Source organism: Petaurus breviceps, unplaced genomic scaffold, assembly GCF_028583685.1.
Source record: "Petaurus breviceps papuanus isolate PSGF00001 unplaced genomic scaffold, PetGlider_PUasm1.0 226, whole genome shotgun sequence".
Lineage (NCBI taxonomy): Eukaryota > Metazoa > Chordata > Mammalia > Diprotodontia > Petauridae > Petaurus > Petaurus breviceps.
The window spans coordinates 1,874,864-1,897,068 of record NW_027185890.1 but is presented as its reverse complement, the minus strand read 5'-3'; the positions used below and the strand labels follow the sequence as shown (position 1 = coordinate 1,897,068).

Genomic DNA, 22,205 nt, shown 5'->3' with positions numbered 1-22,205 from the left:
TGAGGGAAAAAATATCATTAATTTTGCTGACAAAAAAAAAGAAAGCACAATTCAATAAACCACAAATTATAAGTCAGGGGAAAATAATCTCTGTGATTTGCTTTTTTGTCACTTTACTCGCTTGACCTGCCTCATTCGCACTGTGTAGCCGAGGACTCCCTAAGTTTAGGAAAGGTTCCTAACCTTTCAGTCCTATTCTCTTATATTTGTCATCAAACAGAACAATAGCCAAGCCAAATGTCCTGCGACTCTTAATTGTCAGCATGGTATCCCAGTGTCTAATAAGTATTTGTGGCTGTTGAAAGCAGTGGTCACCTCTCAATAACCAAATGATTTGTTGTGCCTATACACATTTTTTACAAAGGGTTCTGTTTCCATTTCCAGAAAAGGAAATGATCTATGTGAAAATGCCCATGATTCTAAGTGAAATGCCTTATATCTCTCAAGACTGCCCAGTCCCTTCTTTGGCCTCCCTATAGAATGTCCTATTACTTCACCTGCTCTGAAATACATTTCCCTTCAAAGTGCTCAGGCAGGACTTGTCAGTGTCTCTGTACAGTGAGACTAGACAGATGGACAGACAGACGAACCAAGTCAATCCACGGAAATGCTTTTCATGAGGTTCAGCCAGGGTGAGGTGAGAGTATTTTTTCCTCTCTGGTGTTGTTAGTGACTCTAAAATGATTTTGTCTAGAATTATAAAAAGCAAAATGTCCCTTAGTAATAAGTGTTTCCTCTTGCCTCCACACAGGAGTTTATTTGAGCACAGTTCCAAATAAAACTTTTCATTCTCCCTTTCCTTCGTGCTCACGATCGCTCTTTCTTTTTTTCTTTTTCTTCCTTCCTTTCTTTCTTTCTTCCTTTTTTTCTTCCTTCCTTTCTTCCTTTCTTTCCTTTCTCTCCTTCCTTCCTTCCTTCCTTCCTTCCTTCCTTCCTTCCTTCCTTCCTTCCTTCCTTCCTTCCTTCCTTCCTTCCTTCCTTCCTTTCCTCTCTTATTTTCTTTCCTTCCTCTATTTATCTAACTATTTGTTAGTTCATTCACTTGTAAATCAGCTAAAGTGTAATTTAGATTCATATTGAAAGTGCTTCTAGCATCCAGTTCTCCCATGGATAATACTATTTGGGGATTCTCACAGCGTATTCCATCAGGTGGAGATGGAGAGACACTGAAATTTTTTGGCCAGTCTATACATGGAGAAATGGATTTGAACGGGGATGGCCTGACTGATGTGACCATTGGAGGCCTTGGTGGTGCTGCCCTCTTCTGGTGTGTATTTTAACAGCACCTAGCTGAATTTGTTTCTTTTCAAGTTCTTAACCTTATGTTTAAGTACAAATGTTTTGATTTTGTTTTGACAGTAGCTTGGGAACAAAGAGAACTGTTTGATATGTTAGCATGCCAAATATCACATTTACTTATATGCCCAATTATGTAATACATACCCATGTATATGAGTAAGCAAGAAGAGACAATAAATCTGATGAATGAAGGGGGAAATATAAAAATGAAGCTAGTATAAAACTTTTTTTTAGTTCTAAATAGTTGCCTATGAATAGGGCCAACCTTGTTTGGACGGACACATTGTTATGAGGAAAAATCTAAGATATTTGTGTGTGTGTATGCGTAGATATAGAACTATAAAGATAGATATATCTATATTACACAGACACATATATCTATATATTTATCTATGTCTATACACACACAGTCTCTATACACAAACATACATACATTCAAACTTCTAGAGGTTTCCATCTCTGGGAAGGTGAAAGGGATTGGCTTCATAGCTTAGCTTGGTTTCTAGAGCACACTCTTATTTCCAAGTCCAAACTTTCCCCTCACCCTAGTTTGCGTCCCAGGCACCCTGGCTTCTCCCAGCTTCCATGCCTGGATGACTGGTTATATAGTTTGTGGATCAATCTGTTGGAGAAGAAGAGAATGGATGGTATTAAGGTGAACTTGACAAGGAGAAAGGCCACTTTTTCATTAGAGACAGGTGGAAGAGAAAATGATGTAGGAATGATGTCAAAGGTTTGTGACATTGCCTTTTCACTTGCCTGCAGGCCATGTCCATCAGAATGTTACATTAGTACATCACTTAACATTCCTCCAAATCAAGTTTCTTTTTCTCCAGTAGTTCCTCAACTTTATAACTGCTATTTATATCAGTGATACTACTAACTTACTTAAAAACTCACTAATTCACTTAAAAACCATGGTATTAGATCTTTAATTCTTCTTTCTCTCTAACTCTTATATATATATATAATTAGTTCCTAAGCCCTGTTGATTTTTGCTCTATAATATCTCTCATTTTCCATTCTCTCCTTTCTGTTCCCACACTCACCATTTGGTATAGGCCTTCATTGTGGATACTCTATGCACATGGACTATTCAGTAGCCTCGTAACAAATCTTCCTCCTCTTCACTCAAACCATTCTTCACAGAGCTTCTATTTATATTGACTTATGCTGATTATCTTCAAATCTGGTCATGTCACTTTGCTTAAAATCTTCCAAGTGACCAATGATTTAGATCTGGAAGAGGCCTTAGAAGTCATCTGTTCTAATCAACCCCCATTTTATTTTACAGATGAGGAAAATGTGGCCCACGGAGGTTGTGGCTTGCCCAAAGTCAGACAGATATTAAGGTGCAAAGCTGGGTTTTGATCCAAGGCCTTCCAATTCCAAATCCAGCATCCTTTCCATTGTAGCCCTCAAAACTCCACACTCGGTCATGACCTTATTTTTCCGGACCTATGTTATAATTCTCTCTTTGTACTCTATGCTCTAGTTGTACAAGATTAGCATGTGGATGCCTTATATTTAACCACCTCCTAGACTTTGCTCACACTGTTCTGTATACCTATAATGTATGACCCCTAGAATTATATTCCATAAATTTAGAGCCAGAAAAAAACCTCAGAAGCCATCTAGTCCAGCCCCTCAATTTCTAGGGACCAGAGAGATTTAATGCCTTAAATCTAATGTCACAGATTGCCAGTAGCAAAGCAAGATTTGGAACTCAAGTTCTGTCATTCCAAATCCAGCTCTTTTCCAACTGTCCCATGCTGACTCTCAATTTCCTACTTATTAAATTCTCCTTCATCCTTTAAAGCCCAAGTAAGATGCCACCTGTTCCAGGAAGCTTGATCTTGGTTGGTAGTGAGCTTTCTCACCCTTTCACATAGCACTTTATACTTTTATTAGGTGCTTATTTCATATGATAATCTTTGCATATGTATTATATTCACCCAATAAGCCACAAGAGGACTGAAATCAAGTCTTTCATAAACTTTTTTTCTTAGTCAGAACCTAGCACAATGCTGAAAACACAACAAAAACACTTGTTGAGTTGAATTAAATTTTGTTGAAATCAAATGTCTATTGGATTTTATGCTTACAGGTCTCGAGATGTGGCTGAAGTTAAAGTTACCATGACTTTTGCACCCAATAAAGTGAACATTCAGAAGAAAAACTGTAAGATGGAGGGGAAGGAAACAGTGTGCATAAATGCTACCATGTGTTTCAATGTCAAACTGAAGTCAAAGGAAGACACAATTTATGAAGCTGGTAAGTTTACTCTACAAAGGACATTTAGGTTATCAGTGCCTTTGTTCTTGGATTTTGCTGTACTCCATACCTGCCTCTGGTTTGAGACCTACCTGTGGAATGGAGGTTACTAGAAGAATATGATTACGTCACCAGGGGAGTCTATTAGAGTTTATTTGTCCAATCGACAATAGAGAAGGACCTAGAAAATAATTAACATCAAATATATATGTGGTGATAAGATTCCTCTACTCAGAAATCTTCAGTGGTTCCCTATGATCTTCTAAATAAAGTCCAGACTCCTTTGCCTGACCTTCAAGGCCCTATTCAACCTGGAACAATCTTTTCAATCTTATCTCCTAGTGCTCTCCAACTATGTATACGGATGCAATGTGATTCAAGATTAATTCCAGACACTATATGAGTGTAGTGCTTAAAGTGAAGTCCTGAAGGGCTGGGTTTGAATCCTTCCTCTGATATGTGTAAGCTATGGTACTCACAGAAGAGTCATAACCTTTTTTGCACCTCAGTCTCAGATTCTGTAAAATGGGAATAGCTGTACCTACTTCTTAAGGTTACGATGAAACTCAAATAAATTTAATTTTACTTTGCAAACTCTTGTCAGTTGTTATTATGCATTCTAATGCTCCAGGCCATGGGCAGGGAGGTGACACTGGATAGAATGCTGGGCCTGGAGTTAGGAAGACCTGAGTTCAAATGTGGCCTCAGATATTTACTAGTTGTATGACCCTGGACAAGTCACTTAACACTCTTTGCCTCAGTTTCCTCATCTGTAAAATTATCTAGAGAAGGAAATGGCAAACCACTTCAGGATCTTTGCCAAGAAAATCCTAAATGGGGTCACAAAAATCAGACACAACTAAAATGAGGAGAACAACAATGCTCCAGGCAAACTGGAGTGTTTTCTGTCCCTCAAACATATTCTTTATCTCACTTTCTGCATGCCTTTATCTACACCATTCTTTATACCTGAAATATTCTCTAATATTTTTACCTGATGAATTTCTATGTATCTTTCAATGTTTAATTAAAATAAGTAACCTTTATATAGTACCTACTATAGTATAGATACTGTGCTAAGATCTTTAGAATTTTTATCTCATATGGTCCCCACAACAATCCTGGGAGGTAGGTTCTATTATTACCCCCATTTTACAAATGAGGGAACAGAGGTAGACAAGGGTTCAGGGACTAACCTGGCTAGTTCAGGTTCACACAGTTAGTATCTGAGGCTGGGTTTGAACTCAGGTCTTCCAGACTCCACATCCAACACTCTATCCACTGTGCCATCTAGCTGCCCCAAACTGGCTTTATCCATGAAGCATCATCTGCTTCTCCTATTCAATAATAACCTTTCTCCATAGATCACATGCAGTAATTTATGAAATATGCATTTAAAGCCCTTATTATAAAACAATCATGTTTTGTAGTTAGCTCCATTTGTATTTTGTACTTTCACACAGCAGACATTTAGTAGACATTTATAAAATTTGAAGTTGAAGTTCAGGACACCAAGACTCCATGGTTCTCTGCACTCTCCACTTATGATGAGGAACCCTGGGGACAATTCTGCTGTCAAAAGTGGGAAACCTGGGAAGACAAATGTGAAGAAATTTTGAGTATAAATGAATACAGTTCTTTGTGGGTTTAGTAAAGGGACTCTGTTTTTACTTCTATCTCCCCAGCAAATGGGCAAAACACAGGGATGTTCTGTTTTACTTCTCCCAGCACCCCTCTAATCAAACATCTCCACTGGGGTGAGTAGTCCAGGATAGAGGAGGTCAGATAAGTCAGTTATAGGAGGGCAGATATATTTTCACATATGCTATGTATTCTCCCTGATACTTTTTAACGTTACTTTTAAAGCATCATAGACACATGCTAGCTATATATTGGAGTTAACAGTTACTCAGGACAGAGGAGGCAGTAAGGCAATGCTTTCTTTAAGTCAAATATAAGCTAAATAAATAATAATGTTCACTGTCTTAAAATTTCCTTTTCTGTGTTTCTATAACACAACTTTAATAACATCCTTCCCTGATGTTTTATTGTCGTGTACAGATCTTCTTGAGCTCATAAGGGTTATATCAATGTAGTTGGCAGTCTCTAGCAGGTCCTATTAAGAGGGAAAGGTTTTGAGTGCAGGCCCCAAATAGTATTGTATGTCTACCAACTAAAAACATGACTAGCTAAATCTGTAGAAGCTCATTACCATAGGATTGGCTGCTGGATGTTTAAATTTTTGTAGGGTCCACAGCAACTCATTACAAGGTTGGAATTTACATTTGTGGAGGGTATATCCACAATTACAACATCATGGATCATTTGAAGAATTGAAGTCTCTAACATATATGCTTGTATGTGCTTTTCAAATGTTCTACAGAGTTAGCTATTTTTGCTTAACTCTTTTTGTTTTGCTAAGAGAGAGTACCAGGGATAAAGGATGAAGTAAACAGAGGATAAAGGGGAGTATATTACAAAATAATTGACTTAGAACAAAAATAAATAAATAAAGGTATTAATCACACCTTTTAAAAAAGTTTTAAATGTTCCACCAAAAAAAGCAAGGCAGCTAGATAGTACAATGGATGGAGTGCCAAATCAGCATTTGAGAGGGCCTGAGTTCAAATGTGACCTAAGATGCATATTAACTGTGACCCTAGGCAAGACACAACTTCTTTTTGTTTCAATTTTTTATCTGTAAAATGGGAATAATAATAGCACCTACCTCCCAGGGTTTCTTTGAGAATCAAATGGTATCATAATTGTAAAGCATTTAGCACAGTGTCTGACCCCTAGTAAGTACTACATAAATGTTAGCAATAGTTGTCGTCATTACAATTATTATGCTTAAGTTTTAATATTTATTTATGACTTGTGGAATCCAAAGCCTTACCAGATAAATGTGCAAAGATGAAATAGTATAATTTATGTAGGATCTAAATCTATTTAATTTATTTATTTTTAAATATTTAAATTTAAATAAATTTTAAATTACTTTTAAAAGTAATTGAATTTCAAATAATTGGTAAACATTAATTTAATTAATTTGATTACATAGAATGGATTATTCTATGCTCCCTATGCTCATTGTATTTATGTACATTAATATTCACATGTATACATTAATATTCACATGTATACATTAATACTTATATGTATTTGCATTTTTCTGAGCGTGGTGATACTTCCATTTTATAGTATAATAGAGGCTCGATGAATATTTGTTGATGATGAGGGCAATCTAAAAAGAGGCCTTTTATAATCCAGCTAAAGCCTTAATACCAGTGTTGTTCTTGGCTATTTTGTGTCCCCACACTTAGCACAAAGGCTTGCATATAACAGGTACTTATTAAAAGTTTGTAGGACTGATTATCATGTAGACCCATATGCCAAGCAATGGCCTAATATTTCTAATTTATTGCAATGGAAAAGATTATAGTCCGTAAACTCTGTAATCTGATGTGATCTGGGAATGAACTGAGAGTACCAATCCCTAATTATTTGTTTCATAGACCCAAGTATATACCATAAAAGGCTTAAGGATTTGGATTCAATAAAATACACAACATTAAAAACATTTGGACCATAACTTAACCTTCCTTTGGTCATTTACAAGTTCTCTCAGCTTGGATTAATTGCAATAACTAGTCTTGGTCCCAGAAAACACAGTAAAATGTGCCTCAGTCTTCTTAGCAACAAGAAAGGTGACAGACGCCGGGGACACAATGTTGCATACATCATCAGAAGCAATCACTTTATCCAGTGTTTTTGTTTAACTGTTTTTCTTTGTTACAAGGAAAGATTCCATTCCAGTAGGGGTCAGGGAAGCGAAGAGCAATGTATCCAGAAATGACTGTGATGTACAAGCAAAAAGCATCAATAAAACATGTTTTATAGAGAAGAAACCAGTTCAGGACCTCAACATGTTTCAGGGTCATCCTTGTGAACATTAATGATCTCGAGTCCATACATTTCTAGGAGCTCCAGTCAATGGAAATCTCTGATTATTTGAATAATGAATAAGTGTCTTACTGTAATCCTCAATTACATTAGTAGGCCATGAAAATAACTATGTATAAATATTTGAATTTTTAAAAATAGATCTGCTGTACCGAGTTACATTAGATTCAGCAAGACAGATATCACGAAGTTTCTTCTCTGGAATGCAAGAAAGAAAGATTCAAAAAAACATCACAGTCCGTGGATCAGAATGTACTAAGCATTACTTCTACATGTTGGCAAGTAAATCATATATTATAGCTGCCTTATTTATAAAGCTTAATTAATATAGACATTTTTCAGTCTTTGTCAGGAAATCAAGGGGGTAGTTTCTTTCATTATCAAATGTTATCTGTATTATATATGACACTATAGCCTTGTTTCCAAAATAATTCTGGATTCATTTTAGGCCCAGGTTCATATATTGGGGCTTATCCTTAATGAATTGCCTATCTGGTTATTATTTTTTTTTGCTCCCACACATATAACTCTGAGAACTTCTGAAGTTGATTTAAAACCAGGTATTCAATGGCTCACCATTCAAGCAGATCCCTACTAGGAATATCATTGAAACAAAATGGTAAAGCAATAAACATCATCCACATTCCTAGTTAGAACAATCTTTTTCTCTTCCCTCTTCCCCCACCCACAGAAATTTGGGTCTCACAAAATCCTCCAAAATTCATGACTTTGATAGGCAAAGTGTCTGCAGGAAGAGGGAGAAGTTGGAAGTATCAGAGATCCCAGCCCATTTCAGCATCTCTGTGCAACCAAGAAGTCTCTTTTCTTTGTTCCAGGGAACCTCAAGTAGATTCCTGAACTCTTGAATTTCTAAATGCTTCCATAGATCTCCCAGATACCTCTTCCTTTCCAGAAGTCCTTTTTTTTTTACCTCTCAAGCAACAGCTATGCCATGGACAGGTATAGGAGAAATGTTATTCTTGCTGGCCTTCAATGAATGTTTATATATTGGGCTCAGGCATCTTAGGTAATGTAGCCCTTTCCCTATTATATGCATTTGTTATAATATATTAAGTATCAAAATATATTAGGTTAACATATGTTAGGTATAAAATATATTAGATGTCTACCTAGTGTAATAATATGGAAAGAGCAATAAAAATTTTGGTGACCTTAATTCTAGTTTTCCATCTGCCACTCACTAGGAGAGTTAACATGACAAAGTCACTTACTCAGATGGTTTCTTGAATTTTCTGCCAACTCTAAGATCTATAATTATAAGATATATTGTTTCTATTTACTGTTTCTCAGTTCATAGACTGAAACCATGAAAGTTATGCTATCTTGATCTCCAATTTATAAAATTGTAACTAAGACTGGACTCCATATGTTTCATTTCACTTTTCTCGTAGCATAAGCAAGTTGTTTTTCTCCCTTTGGGTGAAAATTATAACCAGTTTGAAAGATATTGGACTTTACCATTCCATTTCCTAACCATTTTCTTACTCTGAGTGTGATAATGCTACATTTAAAAAAAAGTCTCATGACATTTGTAAATCAATATTTTGGGGGCGACTAGGAAGCCCAGTGAATGGAGCACCGGCCCTGGAATCGGGAGGACCTGAGTTCAAATTTGCCCTCAGACACTTAACACTTGATAGCCGTGTGACCTTGAGCAAGTCACTTAACCCCAATTGCCCTGCCTTCCCCCCTCCAAAAAGCAAAAATAAAAAAATTATGGTTACAATGAAGGATTAGATTGATTTGGTATAACCTAATTTTTATTTTCTTAAATTCATACATACACTATACCACAAAATGATTTCCTTAAAATTGAAAAATACTAAAAACAATAATAAAGTTATTGTAGAGATACAGATTCAAAATGCAGACATTTAATGCAAACTATTTTTCCTTAGGCTTACTTTTATGTTTCTGATGTATTCATGTTTCACTTTTAGAAAATTATACTTCTCAGTAAGACAGTTACGAAAAAATAAAAAGAAATAGATGCTACTGTTCATAGGAAAAGATCATAGATCTAGGGCTAGAAGAGACTTTAAATACTATCTAAGAAAAGTGAGGAAGTTCAATGATTTGGCCAAGATCACATAGTACCAAGCAGCAGAGATGCAATTTAATTATTCTTTCCCATGCTTTTGATATAGGTTTTCAGTTGTCCAGTCATTTTTCAGTCATATCTGACTATTTGTAACCCCATTTAGGGTTTTCTTGGCAAAGATACTAGAATGGTTTGCCATTTCCTTCTGTAGCTCATTTTATAGATGTGTAATTGAGGCAAATAGGGTTAAGTGACTTGCCCGGGGTCACACAGCTAGTAAGAGTCTAAGGTCTTCCTAATTCCAGGCCCACTGTTCTATCCAGTGTGCTACCTTGCTGCCCTACACAGGACATACATTTGGTTAATTTTGCAACCCAGAGTTTACAGATGAGGAAACTGAGGTAAACAGTGACTTGTCCAGGGTCACAGCTACTAAGTGTCTGATGCCAGATTTGAACTCATGAAGATGAGTCTTCCTGTTTCCAAGCCCAGCTCCCTATCCACTGTTTCACCTAACTGTCCAGATATCAGTTTTACTTATACATAAAAGTAATATTAATCCGTCAATACTCTATTGATGACATATTTCTAATATGTTAAAGTTTACAAAGTTTGCTTTTGTTTTTTTCTCACAACACTCCTGCAATGCCTATGTCTACATTTTGCCATTGAGCAAACAGAGGTAAATGGACTTGCCCAAGCCGATATAGTAAGCATTGGCGGCAAGATCTGAACTCTGGACTTTGGTTTCCAAGGCCAGAGCTCTTTCCGCTGTACCCCTGCAAGGATCATTCCATTTGGAGCAGGGTTTGGGGGTGGGAAGTAAAATTAGAGAGTGTTCAACTTTTTAGTTCACCAGAATTCAAAACCTGAGAGCCATAATTTAGCTCAGAGTGGAGGCAGTGTGCTACAGCCCAAAGGGCAGAGGCTTTGAAGTCCGAGGACCTGAATCCAGGCCCCACCTCTCTCACTGACTGACTGTCACCTTGGCTGATCAAGGGAGTTGCTATCTGGGCCTCAATTTTCTCATCTGTAAAAGTGAGGGTTTGGACTTGAAGTCCTCCCAAATCCCTTTCAACTCTAAATCTTTGGAACTTCTGTCTGCTTTGGGCAGCAAGGTTTGGCCTTATCCATAAATTCACTATCTTTACTATGTCTAGAGAATGGGAACTGAGTGACCTGGAGAAAGTTATTTAACCTCTCTGAGTTCTAATTTCTTCATCTACAAAAGGAGAATATGGACCAGTTGACCTCTCAAGTCCCTCCCAGCTTTAAATCTGTAATCTTATCATCTAGCTTTTTTTTTAAACAAATTCAAAAATTCTTTTTAGATCACAATTGCCATTTTCATCATTCACCAGAAATTAACCTTTCATTGCACAAAGATTCAGTCCTTCCTTGTGCCCTTAGGTATGATATTATATTAATAAATGCCATCTTGACCTAACCTGTCTGAAATAGAAAAGATTTCTTAAAATTATTATTCCTATATTTTTAGTTTAATGAAACTTTAAGGTATAAAATAGCTCCCTTCTTCTTTCTTCAGTTATTATGTTGTTACATTATGCCTAGCACCACAAAGTGAGTAACCTGGGATGAATTCAGCTCTAACAGAGCTATCAAATTATCCTATGAATCCAGTTGAATCTTTGGTCCCTTTTATGCCCCATTTATTTCTCTCTACTCACCTTTCCTCCCTCCTCCCACCTCCTTTACCTCCAAAGGCATAAGGCATAAGGAAGGGTAAATGTTAAGGCATCTAGATCTCTTGGAAAAATCATGTAAGTATATACTGGGGCACATGCAGAAAGATACAATCCAAAAAGGACAAGGTATAAAATACAAGAAATACAAGTAATGTGTTTCTTGCTTTCTCTTCCAGGATAAGCATGACTTTCGGGATTCAGTGAAGGTATCATTGGATTTTAATCTTTCAGATCCGGAAAATGGGCCTGTTCTTGATGGTGATCTGCCTAACTCAGTACATGAATATGTAAGTCAAAAACACTTTTTACAACTCTTGAGATCTAGTTACTAATAAGATACTAGGAACTACATTTAGTATATAAGATGGTGACTAAAGAAAAAGAGATCCTGAATCTCCTAATAACAAAAATTTGCTCTTCCGGGCTTTTCCCACTTTAAGTCCATTTTTTTAGCCTTCTTCCTAACTACTTTATATTCCCAAATTGTTCAGAGTTCTCTTCTGCAGGCAAAGTAAGACCCTCTGGAGGAATGATTCACAGGAGCAGTAAATGTTCTCTCCACTCCACAGAAAACAAACAAACAAAAAACATTCATTGTACATATGACAATAAACAAAGAGACAGCCAATGGTATGGTGTGGCCAGGTTGTAAAAACTTTTAAATGATGAACAAAGTTGTTTACAGTTGAACCTAGAGGCAACAGGGAGCCAGTGGAGTCCAAAATACACACACACACACACACTCTCTCTCTCTCTCTCTCTCTCTCTCTCTCTCAGAATAAGAAGCCCTGTCCTGGAGTTTTTTGAGTGCTGGGAGTAATGTGGGGGAGTTGGGTGAAAGGGTGTGGAAGGAATAACAGACCTGTATTTTTGGAAAACTCTTTGGTTGCTGAATGGAAGGTGGATTAGAGTACAAAGAGATTTGAAATAGGGAAATCCAGTAAGGGACCTTTGCAGTAGCTTAAACCACTGGTGATGAGGGCCAAACTAGGGTGGGAGCTATGTGAGTGAAGAAAAGGGAACTTAGATAAGAGATATTATGAAGATAGATATAATAAGATTTGGGGACTGATTGGATACATGGGGGGAATGAGAGTTACAGGTTGAGGAGGTCAACAAAATGGGAACATAGGTGTCTGGAAGGATAGTGGTACCTATGACAATGACAGGGAAATTCAGTAGATGGATTTGGAAGAGGGAAAAAATGAACCTTCTTTTAGAAATGTTGAGCTTGAGATACCTACTAGACATCCAGTTCAAAATGCCTAATAGGCAGTTAGTGACGTGATACTGGAACTCAATAAGGAGACTAAGGCTAGCTATATAGTTCTGGAAGTCATTTACCTATAGAGATAATAACTGAACCCATGGAAGATGATGAGGCTACCATGGGAGATAATTTAGAGAGAGAAGACAAGAGGCCCACTGACAGCTGTAGTGGACACCTACAGTTAGGTAGCATGATATCAATGGAAATCTAGCAAGAACAGCTGAAAAAGAGTAGTCAGGCAGGTAGCAGGAAAAGCAAGAAAGAACAGCACTATGAAAATCCAGAGAAAAGATATGGCAGTTACTTGAATATACAAATTACTTTACTTGGAAGTTTTGTAAAGAGTCTGTGCCCTTTCCCAAGAAATCAGATTATTTTAATTCTTGTTCAAGAATCAGATACTAGACTCTACCTCCCTGAACAAAATGAATGGAAATCAATAGATCACATGTGAATGATAAAAATGTTGTCTAACCATTTGGTAGAGTTCATCTTTCAAAATAACAAAAGCAATTTTGCAAATATTGAAAGATTTTTAGGAGCAAGACAGGAATGAGGACTGAACTTATGATATTATTGGTATAGGGAATTCCTGGTTGACAATACTCCCTCTACCAATGTAGGTTGACACCTTCTCTGTACCATACTTTCTTAGCACCAAGGGTGCACCAGGAGCTGTCTTGGGGAGTGGCTTCATATGTGGAATTCTTGTCTCAAAAAGTGAGGAGTATTCAGTGAGCTTGAGTCCGCCTTTGTAGACACAGAACTTTTTACACAATGAGACCTGGCAATAAAAACCCTGCAAAAAGCAACAGTAGCAATCAATCAATTAATTTTGTGGATGAGAAGAGAAGAAAGTTATTTTCCCTCATACAATTCAAGCAGACACTTTACATCCTGCAGAATGAATGGAAAAATTAAGCTTATTCATCAATTACTTGTACTTTTTCTTATGATCATTGCTGGGCTGCATAGTAGCAAAGTGGAAAGAATAGTGCATTTACATTCTTATTCCAGGTGCGCTACTTGCTACCTCAGTTTCCTTATCTGTAAAATGAGGGGGCTGAACTAGGTGATCTTTAAGATTCTTTCCAGTCCTAATCTATAATCCTCTTAATGTCAAAAAGTAAACCAAACATTTTTATTCTCTATTTCTGCTCTTGAACTTTGGCATCAAAAAAATACTGTTCCTTACCAAATAAGTGTATGATAAACAATTGTTACATGAATGAATTAGTGATGAACTTATGATTACAGTGCTATAGGGAAATCCCAGATGAAGAAACTCCCCCTATCAATGCAGGTCAACATCTCTTCTGCAACTAATAGTCTTAGAGAGTTTACTAGAGCACCAAGATGTTAATTGACTTGCCCAGGGTCACACAGTCAGCCTGCATCAGAGACAGGACTTAAATATAGATCTCCTGGTTCTAAGTCCAATTCTGTATCCATTCTGCCATGGCTCGAGATAATAAAGAATTAACCATTATTTTCGCTAAACTACCTTTAAAAAGTTTCTTTTTCTTTGTTACAAGGGATAACTTGTGGGGGAGGGGAGGGAGAGGGGATGTATTTTGAAATGAAGATGATGTTATGTAAAAACGAAAGATAAAATTTTTTAAAAGAATCTTAATTGTGTCTAAGAGCAGTCATTTCTGTGGCTGGGGGCGAGGAAGAAAAGAAATTTACATGATAACATTATTATATATTTAAAAGGAATAGCAAGTTGTACCTAATAGATTTTCAGTTTCATGTGCAATCATCTTTTTTTTATTATATTATGTTATAGAAATGCTTGTTTTGTTCCATAAATTAAAATGAAAATAAATAAAACTTTAAAAAGAATTAGCCAAGTAAAATTACAGGAGCTTATTTAAGCAACTTGTTTAGAGCAATCTAAAAGGATTTTAGCTGTAAGAAACTGTGGTTTTACTGATATATACAGGTCAATGTCTGTATTCTTCCTTGAGACCTTACTTTTGAGTAGTCTTCTGGGTGAATGTAAGGCAACAAACAGTCGCTAGGTATGAAAGTAGATAGAAAACTTTAAGAGATTTTAAAAAGGGATGAGGAAGAAAGAGAATAGAGGGAATCTATAATCGAAACAGTTTATCCTGAGCAAGATGAACCTGTTATGCCTTTAATGACAGCAGAACAATAATATGTGAGTTGTTATGTGAATTATTGATAATTTTGAATAATGGTTGATTAACTGAAAATATTTTGCTCTGAATGCTACAGATTCCCTTTGCAAAAGATTGTGGAAATAAGGAAAAATGTATCTCAGATCTGGCCCTGACTGCAACAACCACAAGAAAAGACTTACTCATTGTTAAGTCTCACAGTGATAAATTCGACGTGAGCCTGACCATCAGGAATAAAAAGGACAGTGCCTACAATACCAGAGCCATTGTACAGGCCTCTCCAAATGTCATTTTTTCCGGAATTGAGGTAACTGTTCATTTATTCATTTAAACAGCTCTAACTTAACCTCTACTACACCCACTGCACCAGCCTGGATATACTTTTAAAAAGAAAAGTGAGTTATCTTTCCAATTAGCCCGTGCTATTAGATTAGAGACAACCAAGTAAAAGAGAATGGAGGGAGATTTGATTTCATACCCTGTCTTTGATGCTACACATGAACTATGCAAGCATGGAATTCACTGATATTTTCAACCCTATAAGCAAAGTTCTAAAAATGTAAGGTGCAGAAGAGTAGCTGATTTGCATAGGTGGAGGGAGTTTCTACACAGAAAGTTTCTTATATGAATATAGCATATTATAATAAGAGATGTGGGGGGGGAAGTGTGATATCAGTAGTGGAAAGAAGAGTGGGTTTGGAAGGAAAAAATAAAAAACTTGCATTCAAATCTCAATTCTACCCTTTACTACTTCTATGTGTTTGGGCAAACCTCCTAAACTTTGTGGGCCTCCATTTCCTCATCTCTAAGATGAGAAAAAAATGGCTAAATGACCTTTCAAAATAATGAGTAAAGCATTATTTGTAATGGGTCTAAGCTAGAATCTTCCCAGTAAGATCAGGCATGAAACAAGGATGCCCACTGTCACCAATATTATTCAGTATTGTATTGGAAATCCTACCAATGGCTATGAGAGAAGAAAAAGAAATAGAAGAAATGAGAATAAGAAATGAGGTAATAAAAACCCCAAAGACTCAACTAAAAAGTTAGCTGAAACAATTAATAATTTTAGCAAAGTAGCAGGATATAAAGTAAATTCACATAAATCATCAGCATTCCTATATATCACAAACAAAACACTACAAGAAGAGATAGTAAAAGATTCCCCATTTAAGATAATTCTAAATAGTATAAAATAAATGGGAGTTCACCTACCAAAACAAATCCAGGAACTACATCAATAAAAGTGAATATACATCAATAAAAATGAAAATTTTTATAAAAATAAAATCAGATATAAATAATTAGAAAAATGTTCATCGTTCATGGGTAGGCAGGGTCAATATAATAAAAATGACAATTTTCCCTGAGCTAATTTATATATTCAATGCCATCCCAATTAAATTACCAAAAACTATTTTGCTAAGTTAGAAAAAATAATAACAAAATTCATTTGGAAGAACAAAAAGACAAGAATATCAAAGAAACTAATAAAAAATGTAAAGGAAGACTTAGCAGTACCAGATCTTAAACTATAAGTCAGTAATTATCAAAACTTTCTGATATTGACTAGGAAATAGACATCAATGAAACAGAGTAGACATATGGTAGATCAATGGAATAGAGTAGACATACAATTAAAAGCAACAAATAAACACAATAACTTTGTGTTTGACAAGTCTAAAGACTTCAGATTTAGGGATAAAAATTCATTACTTAGTAAAAATTGTTGGGAAGACTGGAAAGTGACATGGCAGAAACTGAGCAGAGACGAAAATCTTACACCATTTATCAAGATAAATTCAAAATAGGGCGGAGTCAAGATGGCAGAGTAGAAGCAGGACCCCCCAGCGGCTCCAGCTTCCACCTTCCCCAATCAATGTAAAAAGAGGATTCTGAACAAACTTTGGAGCTGCATAACCCACAAAATGATTCGGAGAAGCTAACCTCCTACTGAGGACAGCCCAGCATGCCGGCAGCAAACGGCCAGCACAGTGCTCTGGGAGCTGAGCTCAGGCCCCAGTGAGCCAGAGGTTTTAGCACCAGGCTGGAGGGACTCCAGATCAGCAGCAGCTGTGGCCATTTCCAGAATTAGCAACACATAGATGCGGACAAAGTGAGAGGTCAGTGCAGTCTGGACTTTGGGACCCAGTAAGTGGGAGTGCATTGGCTTTTGCTCCTGGGGCAAGAAGCCACTGAGAGGGTTTGGCACAGCCAGCCAGAGCCACGTGGCAGCTTCAGCTCCTGGTCTGCAGAGAGTAGGGAAACTAAGAGACCAGTCTGAGGGATAATCACTCTTGTTTAACCTGCTTGGATCTGGATAGCAGTCTAGGGTGGAGGTCCTGGGGTGTGTGTCCAGCTTGCCAGAGCGCACGGAGACCTCAGAGAGAGCACCCATCTAATACCTCCGGCAGCTGAGAAAACCCCAGCATTTGGGACAAAAGCTCCAATGTCTGGTGGCAGAGTCCTATTGTGGCAAAAAGCCCAGGGGTCAAGTGACTGAGGGGTGACATAACCAGGCAAAGGAAACAAAGCAGACAGAAGACTCCAACATTAGATTCCTATTTTGGGGACCAAAAGGAGCAAAGCATGGAACAGGAGGAAGACAGTGAAGTCAGAACTCCTGCACCAAAAGCTTCAAAGGAAAATACGAGCAGGTTACAGGCCATAGAGGACCTTAAGAAGCAGATAAGAGAAGTGGAGGAAAAATTGGGAAGAGAAATGAGAACAATGCAAGAAAATTATGAAATGAGAGTCAGCAGCCTGACTGAGGAAAATTACACCTTTATTAATCACACACCAATTGGCAAAAGAGGCTCAAAAAGGCAATGAGGAGAAGAATGCCTTAAAAAGCCAAGTTTGCCAGATGGAAAAAGAATCTCAATGAGGAGAGTTATTGTTTCAGAATTAGATTGGAGCAAATGGAAGCTAATGACTTTATGAGAAATCAAGATGCTGTTAAACAGATCCAAACAAATGAAAGAATAGAAGGCAATGTGAAATATCTCATGGGAAAAACCTCTGACCTGGAAAATAGATCCAGGAGAGATAATTGAAAAATCATTGGACTACCTGGAAGCCATGATCAAAGTAAGAACCTAGAAATCATCCTCTAGAAAGTTCTCAAAGAAAACTGCCCTGATGTTTTAGAACGAGAGGGCAAAATAGAGGTTGAAAGAATCCGCCAATCACCTTCTGAAAAAGATCTCAAAGAGAAAACTCCTAGGAATATCATAGCCAGGCTCCAGAATTCCCAAATTAAGGAGAGAATATTACAAGCTGTCAGGAAGAAACAATTTGAATATTGTGGAAACAATAACACAGGATCTGGCAGCTTCTACATTGAGGGATCAAAGGGCTTGGAATATGGTATTCCCAAGGGCAAAAGAGCTGAGATTAAAACCAAGAATCACCTACACAGCAAAACTGAGCATCATGTTTCAGGGGAAAATATGGTCATTCAGTAAAATAGAGGACTGTCAAGCATTCTTGGTCAAAAAACCAGAGTTGAATAGAAAATTTGACATTCAGATACAAGAAGCATGAGAAGGTAAACAGGGAAAAGAAATCATAAGGAACTTATCAAAGTTGAACTATTAACATTCCTACATGGAAAAACAATAATTGTAACTGACGAAACTTTTGTCAGTATGAAAATAGTTGAAGGGAATAGAAATATATATATGTATGTGTATACATATATATATGAGGGTATATGGGCATATGAATATATATGTGAATGTGTGTATATATATATGTTTACAGGTATACGTGAATAGAGGGCACAGGACCAATTTAATAGGAAGGGATGATACTTAAAAGGTGAAATTAAGAGGTGAGAGAGGAATATAATGAGAGGAGATGGGGAGAGACAGAATGGGGTAAACTATCTCATATAGAAGAGGCAAGGGAAAATGCTTACAATGGAGGGGAAGAATAGGAAGGCAAAAGGGAATGGGTCAACCTTATTCTCATTGAATTTGGTTTGGGGAGGGAATGAAATACACACTAAATAGGGTATCTCACCCTACAGGAGAGTAGGGGGGAAGGGGATGAGATGGGGGATGATGTAAGGGAGAGCAGACTGGTGGGGGGAGGGAAGCTGGAAGCAGCCACTTTTGAAAAGGGACGGGATCAGGGCAGCCAGGTGGCTCAGCGAGTAAGAGCACCGGCCCCAGTGTCAGGATGACCTGGGAATCAAATCCGGGCTCAGATACTTAGCACCACACCCAGAAATAACTGGCCGTGTAACCTTGAGCAAGTTACTTAACCCCAATTGCTTAAAAAAAAAAAAAAGAAAAGGGATGGGATCAAAGTAGAGAATAGAAGAAGTGGGAGATGGGATAGGAGGGAGGGAAATATAGTCAGTCTTTTACAATATGTCTACTATGTTATTGTTTTCCATTAGCTACACATGTACAACCTATACTGAACTACTTATCTTCCCAGTAAGGGTGGGTGACAAGGGAGGAAGGGAATGAATCTGGAATTGAAAGTTTTAAAATCAAATGTATATACTCTTATTAATACTATTTTACATGTGAATGGGAAATAAGATACACAGGCACTGCACTGGGGCATAGAGATCCACCATGCCCTACTGGAAAAGTTGAAAGGGGTATGGGAGAAAATATGGGAGAGAGCAGATTGGAGGAGGGCATATCCTGTGGGACTGCTATTTTGGGGTGGTGGGTAGCGGGAAAATGGGGAGAAAATTTGTAACTCAAAATCTGGCGGAAATGAATGATGTAAATCAGAAGTTAATAAAGCATTTGAAAAATGGAAACAAAGATAAACTCAAAATAGATATAGATATTAAGAGAGATATTACAAGAAGAACATGGAACATAATACTTATCAGACTTATAGATAGATAGGCAGATAATTTATGAATAAATAAGAGACAGAAAGCAAACATATAAAATGGATAATTTCTATTACATTAAATTAAAAGGTTTTGCACAAATAAAAGAAAAAAATCTTAAGGAAAGAAGAAAATTGGGAAATTTTTTATAGTTTCTGAGATAAAAGTCTTATCTCAAATATATAAGGAACCTTATCAAATCTATAAAAATACAAGTCATTCCCTAATTGATAAATGGTCAAAGGATATGAATAGGTAGTTTTCCAGTGAAGAATCAAAACAAACTTTAAATTCTCTAAATTATTATTGATTAGAAAAATGCAAATAAATACAACCTTTAGATATCATTTTAGACCTATCAGATTGGCTCAAATCATTGAAAGAGAAAGCAATAAATGTTGGAGGGGATGTGGAAAAATGGGGACACTAATTCATTGTTAGTGGGTCTGTGAACTGATCTAGTCCTTTTGGAGAACAATCTGTACATTTGCCCATAGAGTTAATAAACTGCCTTATATCCTTTGACCCAGTAATGCCACTGCTTGGTCTATGACAGAAGATAATTAGGGGAAAAGGACAAGAACCTATATGTTCTAAAATGTTTATAGCAGTTCTCTTTGTGGTAACAAAGAACTGAAAATTGCAGGGATGTTCATCAATTGGGGAATGGCTGAACAAAGTGTGGTAATATGATTGTAATGGAATACTACTGTGCTATAAGAAATGATAAGTTCAACAATCTTAGAAAAACATGGAAAGACTTGCACAAAATAATGAAGAGTGAAAGCTGAACTAAGAGAATATCATGTATAGTAACAGCAATATTGTTTTAAGTATGACTTTGAGGGAATCGGTCATTTTGACTATTATAAATACCCAAATTAACTACAGTGGATGTATGGAGGAAGATGCTGTTTGCATCAAGAGAAAGAACTGATAGATTTATAGAATAATTTTCCATTTATATACCTATTTGTGTCTAATGTAACCATCTCTAGAGTGGGGAGGGGGAAGAAAAAAGAAATCTTCATGATAACGTTATTATATTTTTAAAAGGAATAGCAAGCTGTATATAATATGCAGTTTCATGTGCAATCATTTTTTTATTATTGTGTTGTGAAAATGCTCATTTTATTCCATAAATCTTAAAAAATAAAAATTAAATTTGAAAAAAAATAATGAATAAAGGAGGAAAAAGAGAGGATAATGCCAAGAAGCTAGGGAAAGAGGAAAGCACTCATTAAAATGAGGCCAAGACCCCAGCTGAGACTGGGGTGAGGATGTATTGTGGGATTCCTAAGAAGCAGGGGAGGTTTGGAACTGAATCATTGCTGTGACTCAGTGAGGGCCCAGTGGAGATTAGATAACAGTTTTGTAGCTGTAGAGAGCCTCATTTGTAGCACAGCCCACTTGTTGTGCTGCTTTAAAAGGAGGCAGACTAGTCATCTCTGACCTCTTCCCTCCCCACTCTTCTCTAAGGGAGACTTTTATTCCTGCCTGGAGGGGAAATAGGAGAAGGAGGGTACTAGGCTAAAATTATATCTGTCTATTCCCTTAAATATTATTAGTCTGGAGGATATGATCAGGTTCTATTTAACTTATGATCGCTGTCATTATTGAGGGAAAAGAGGACCCCAAGCTCTGTATGCAAAGCTTGACCCTTTTCCACCACATATTAGTTCCACAATGAATACATATAGTGAATAGCAAAGAAGGCCATTTATCTAAATCATAGCAAAAGAAAAACCTGAGAAGGTGTACATACATAAAAGAATATGTACTAGAAAATCAGAGTGAAAGAGCTCTCCCATTGAGAATGAGGTCACTCAGCTCAACCAAGAGAAAGAGTTCATATATTATCCAAAGGCAAGTTCCCTGAAGTCTCTAGAATAGCAATGTAGGAATAAGACATGATGGCGACTGCCCTCTCCTCTCATCCCTTCCCAGATCCTTTTCTTTCAGCAACCTGAAGTGGGGTTGGCTTCTTCTGTCTTCCCTCTTGAAGCCAGAAGCTCTCAAAATGATTCAAAGTTTGAAGAAGGTCTGAAGAAAACTCCAAGACACCTGAAGACACTAATGGTCTCTCTCACTCTTGATAACTCTGCCCTGTCCCTCACACAGGGCAGAGCATTCATGTTCACCAATAAGGAGAGCATCTCACACCACTGGATTTTGGGATAGGGATTACACAGGGGACCCTGTCAACATGGTTGGGTAACTTCCGACATATGAGTACAAATGAAGGAGATAGATGGGAGAAGTAATCCAGGGTTCTTGGTGATAAGACAAGGAGGCAAGAGATTTGAGTGTAGAGAATAGTGTACAGATATACTGACTCATTAATAGGTGAAGATTTAGAAGGGAAGAGAGTGTAGCCAGAACAGAAATAATGACCTGGCAAAATGCTGAAAGATTTCTGTAGTTGTAAGGACAAAGAGTTGTTTAGGAAGAATAAGGTATAGGGAGAAATGGAGTGATAAGGGATTGTGATCAAATAAAGTTCAGAATTCTTGATTATGCAAGTGGAACACTTGTGGGAGATGGCAAGATCAAGATGTTAAAGTCCTTGACCATCCCTATGTGTATCTGAGGCAAAATAGAATAGTACATGATAGGGTTTAAG

At 37.1% G+C, this 22,205-nt stretch overlaps 1 protein-coding gene across 2 annotated transcripts in view; it reads left to right on the top strand.

Moving 5' to 3' along the window:
• Positions 1-22,205, top strand: part of ITGA1 (integrin subunit alpha 1) — a 201,513-nt gene that overhangs the window by 140,469 nt on the left and 38,839 nt on the right. For both annotated transcript variants that reach the window (XM_069095297.1, XM_069095296.1), the window contains 5 exons: positions 1,137-1,267; positions 3,407-3,573; positions 7,678-7,814; positions 11,481-11,591; positions 14,816-15,025. In XM_069095297.1, the coding sequence (XP_068951398.1) occupies positions 1,137-1,267; positions 3,407-3,573; positions 7,678-7,814; positions 11,481-11,591; positions 14,816-15,025 (756 nt within the window). The remainder of the gene's footprint in view (positions 1-1,136; positions 1,268-3,406; positions 3,574-7,677; positions 7,815-11,480; positions 11,592-14,815; positions 15,026-22,205) is intronic.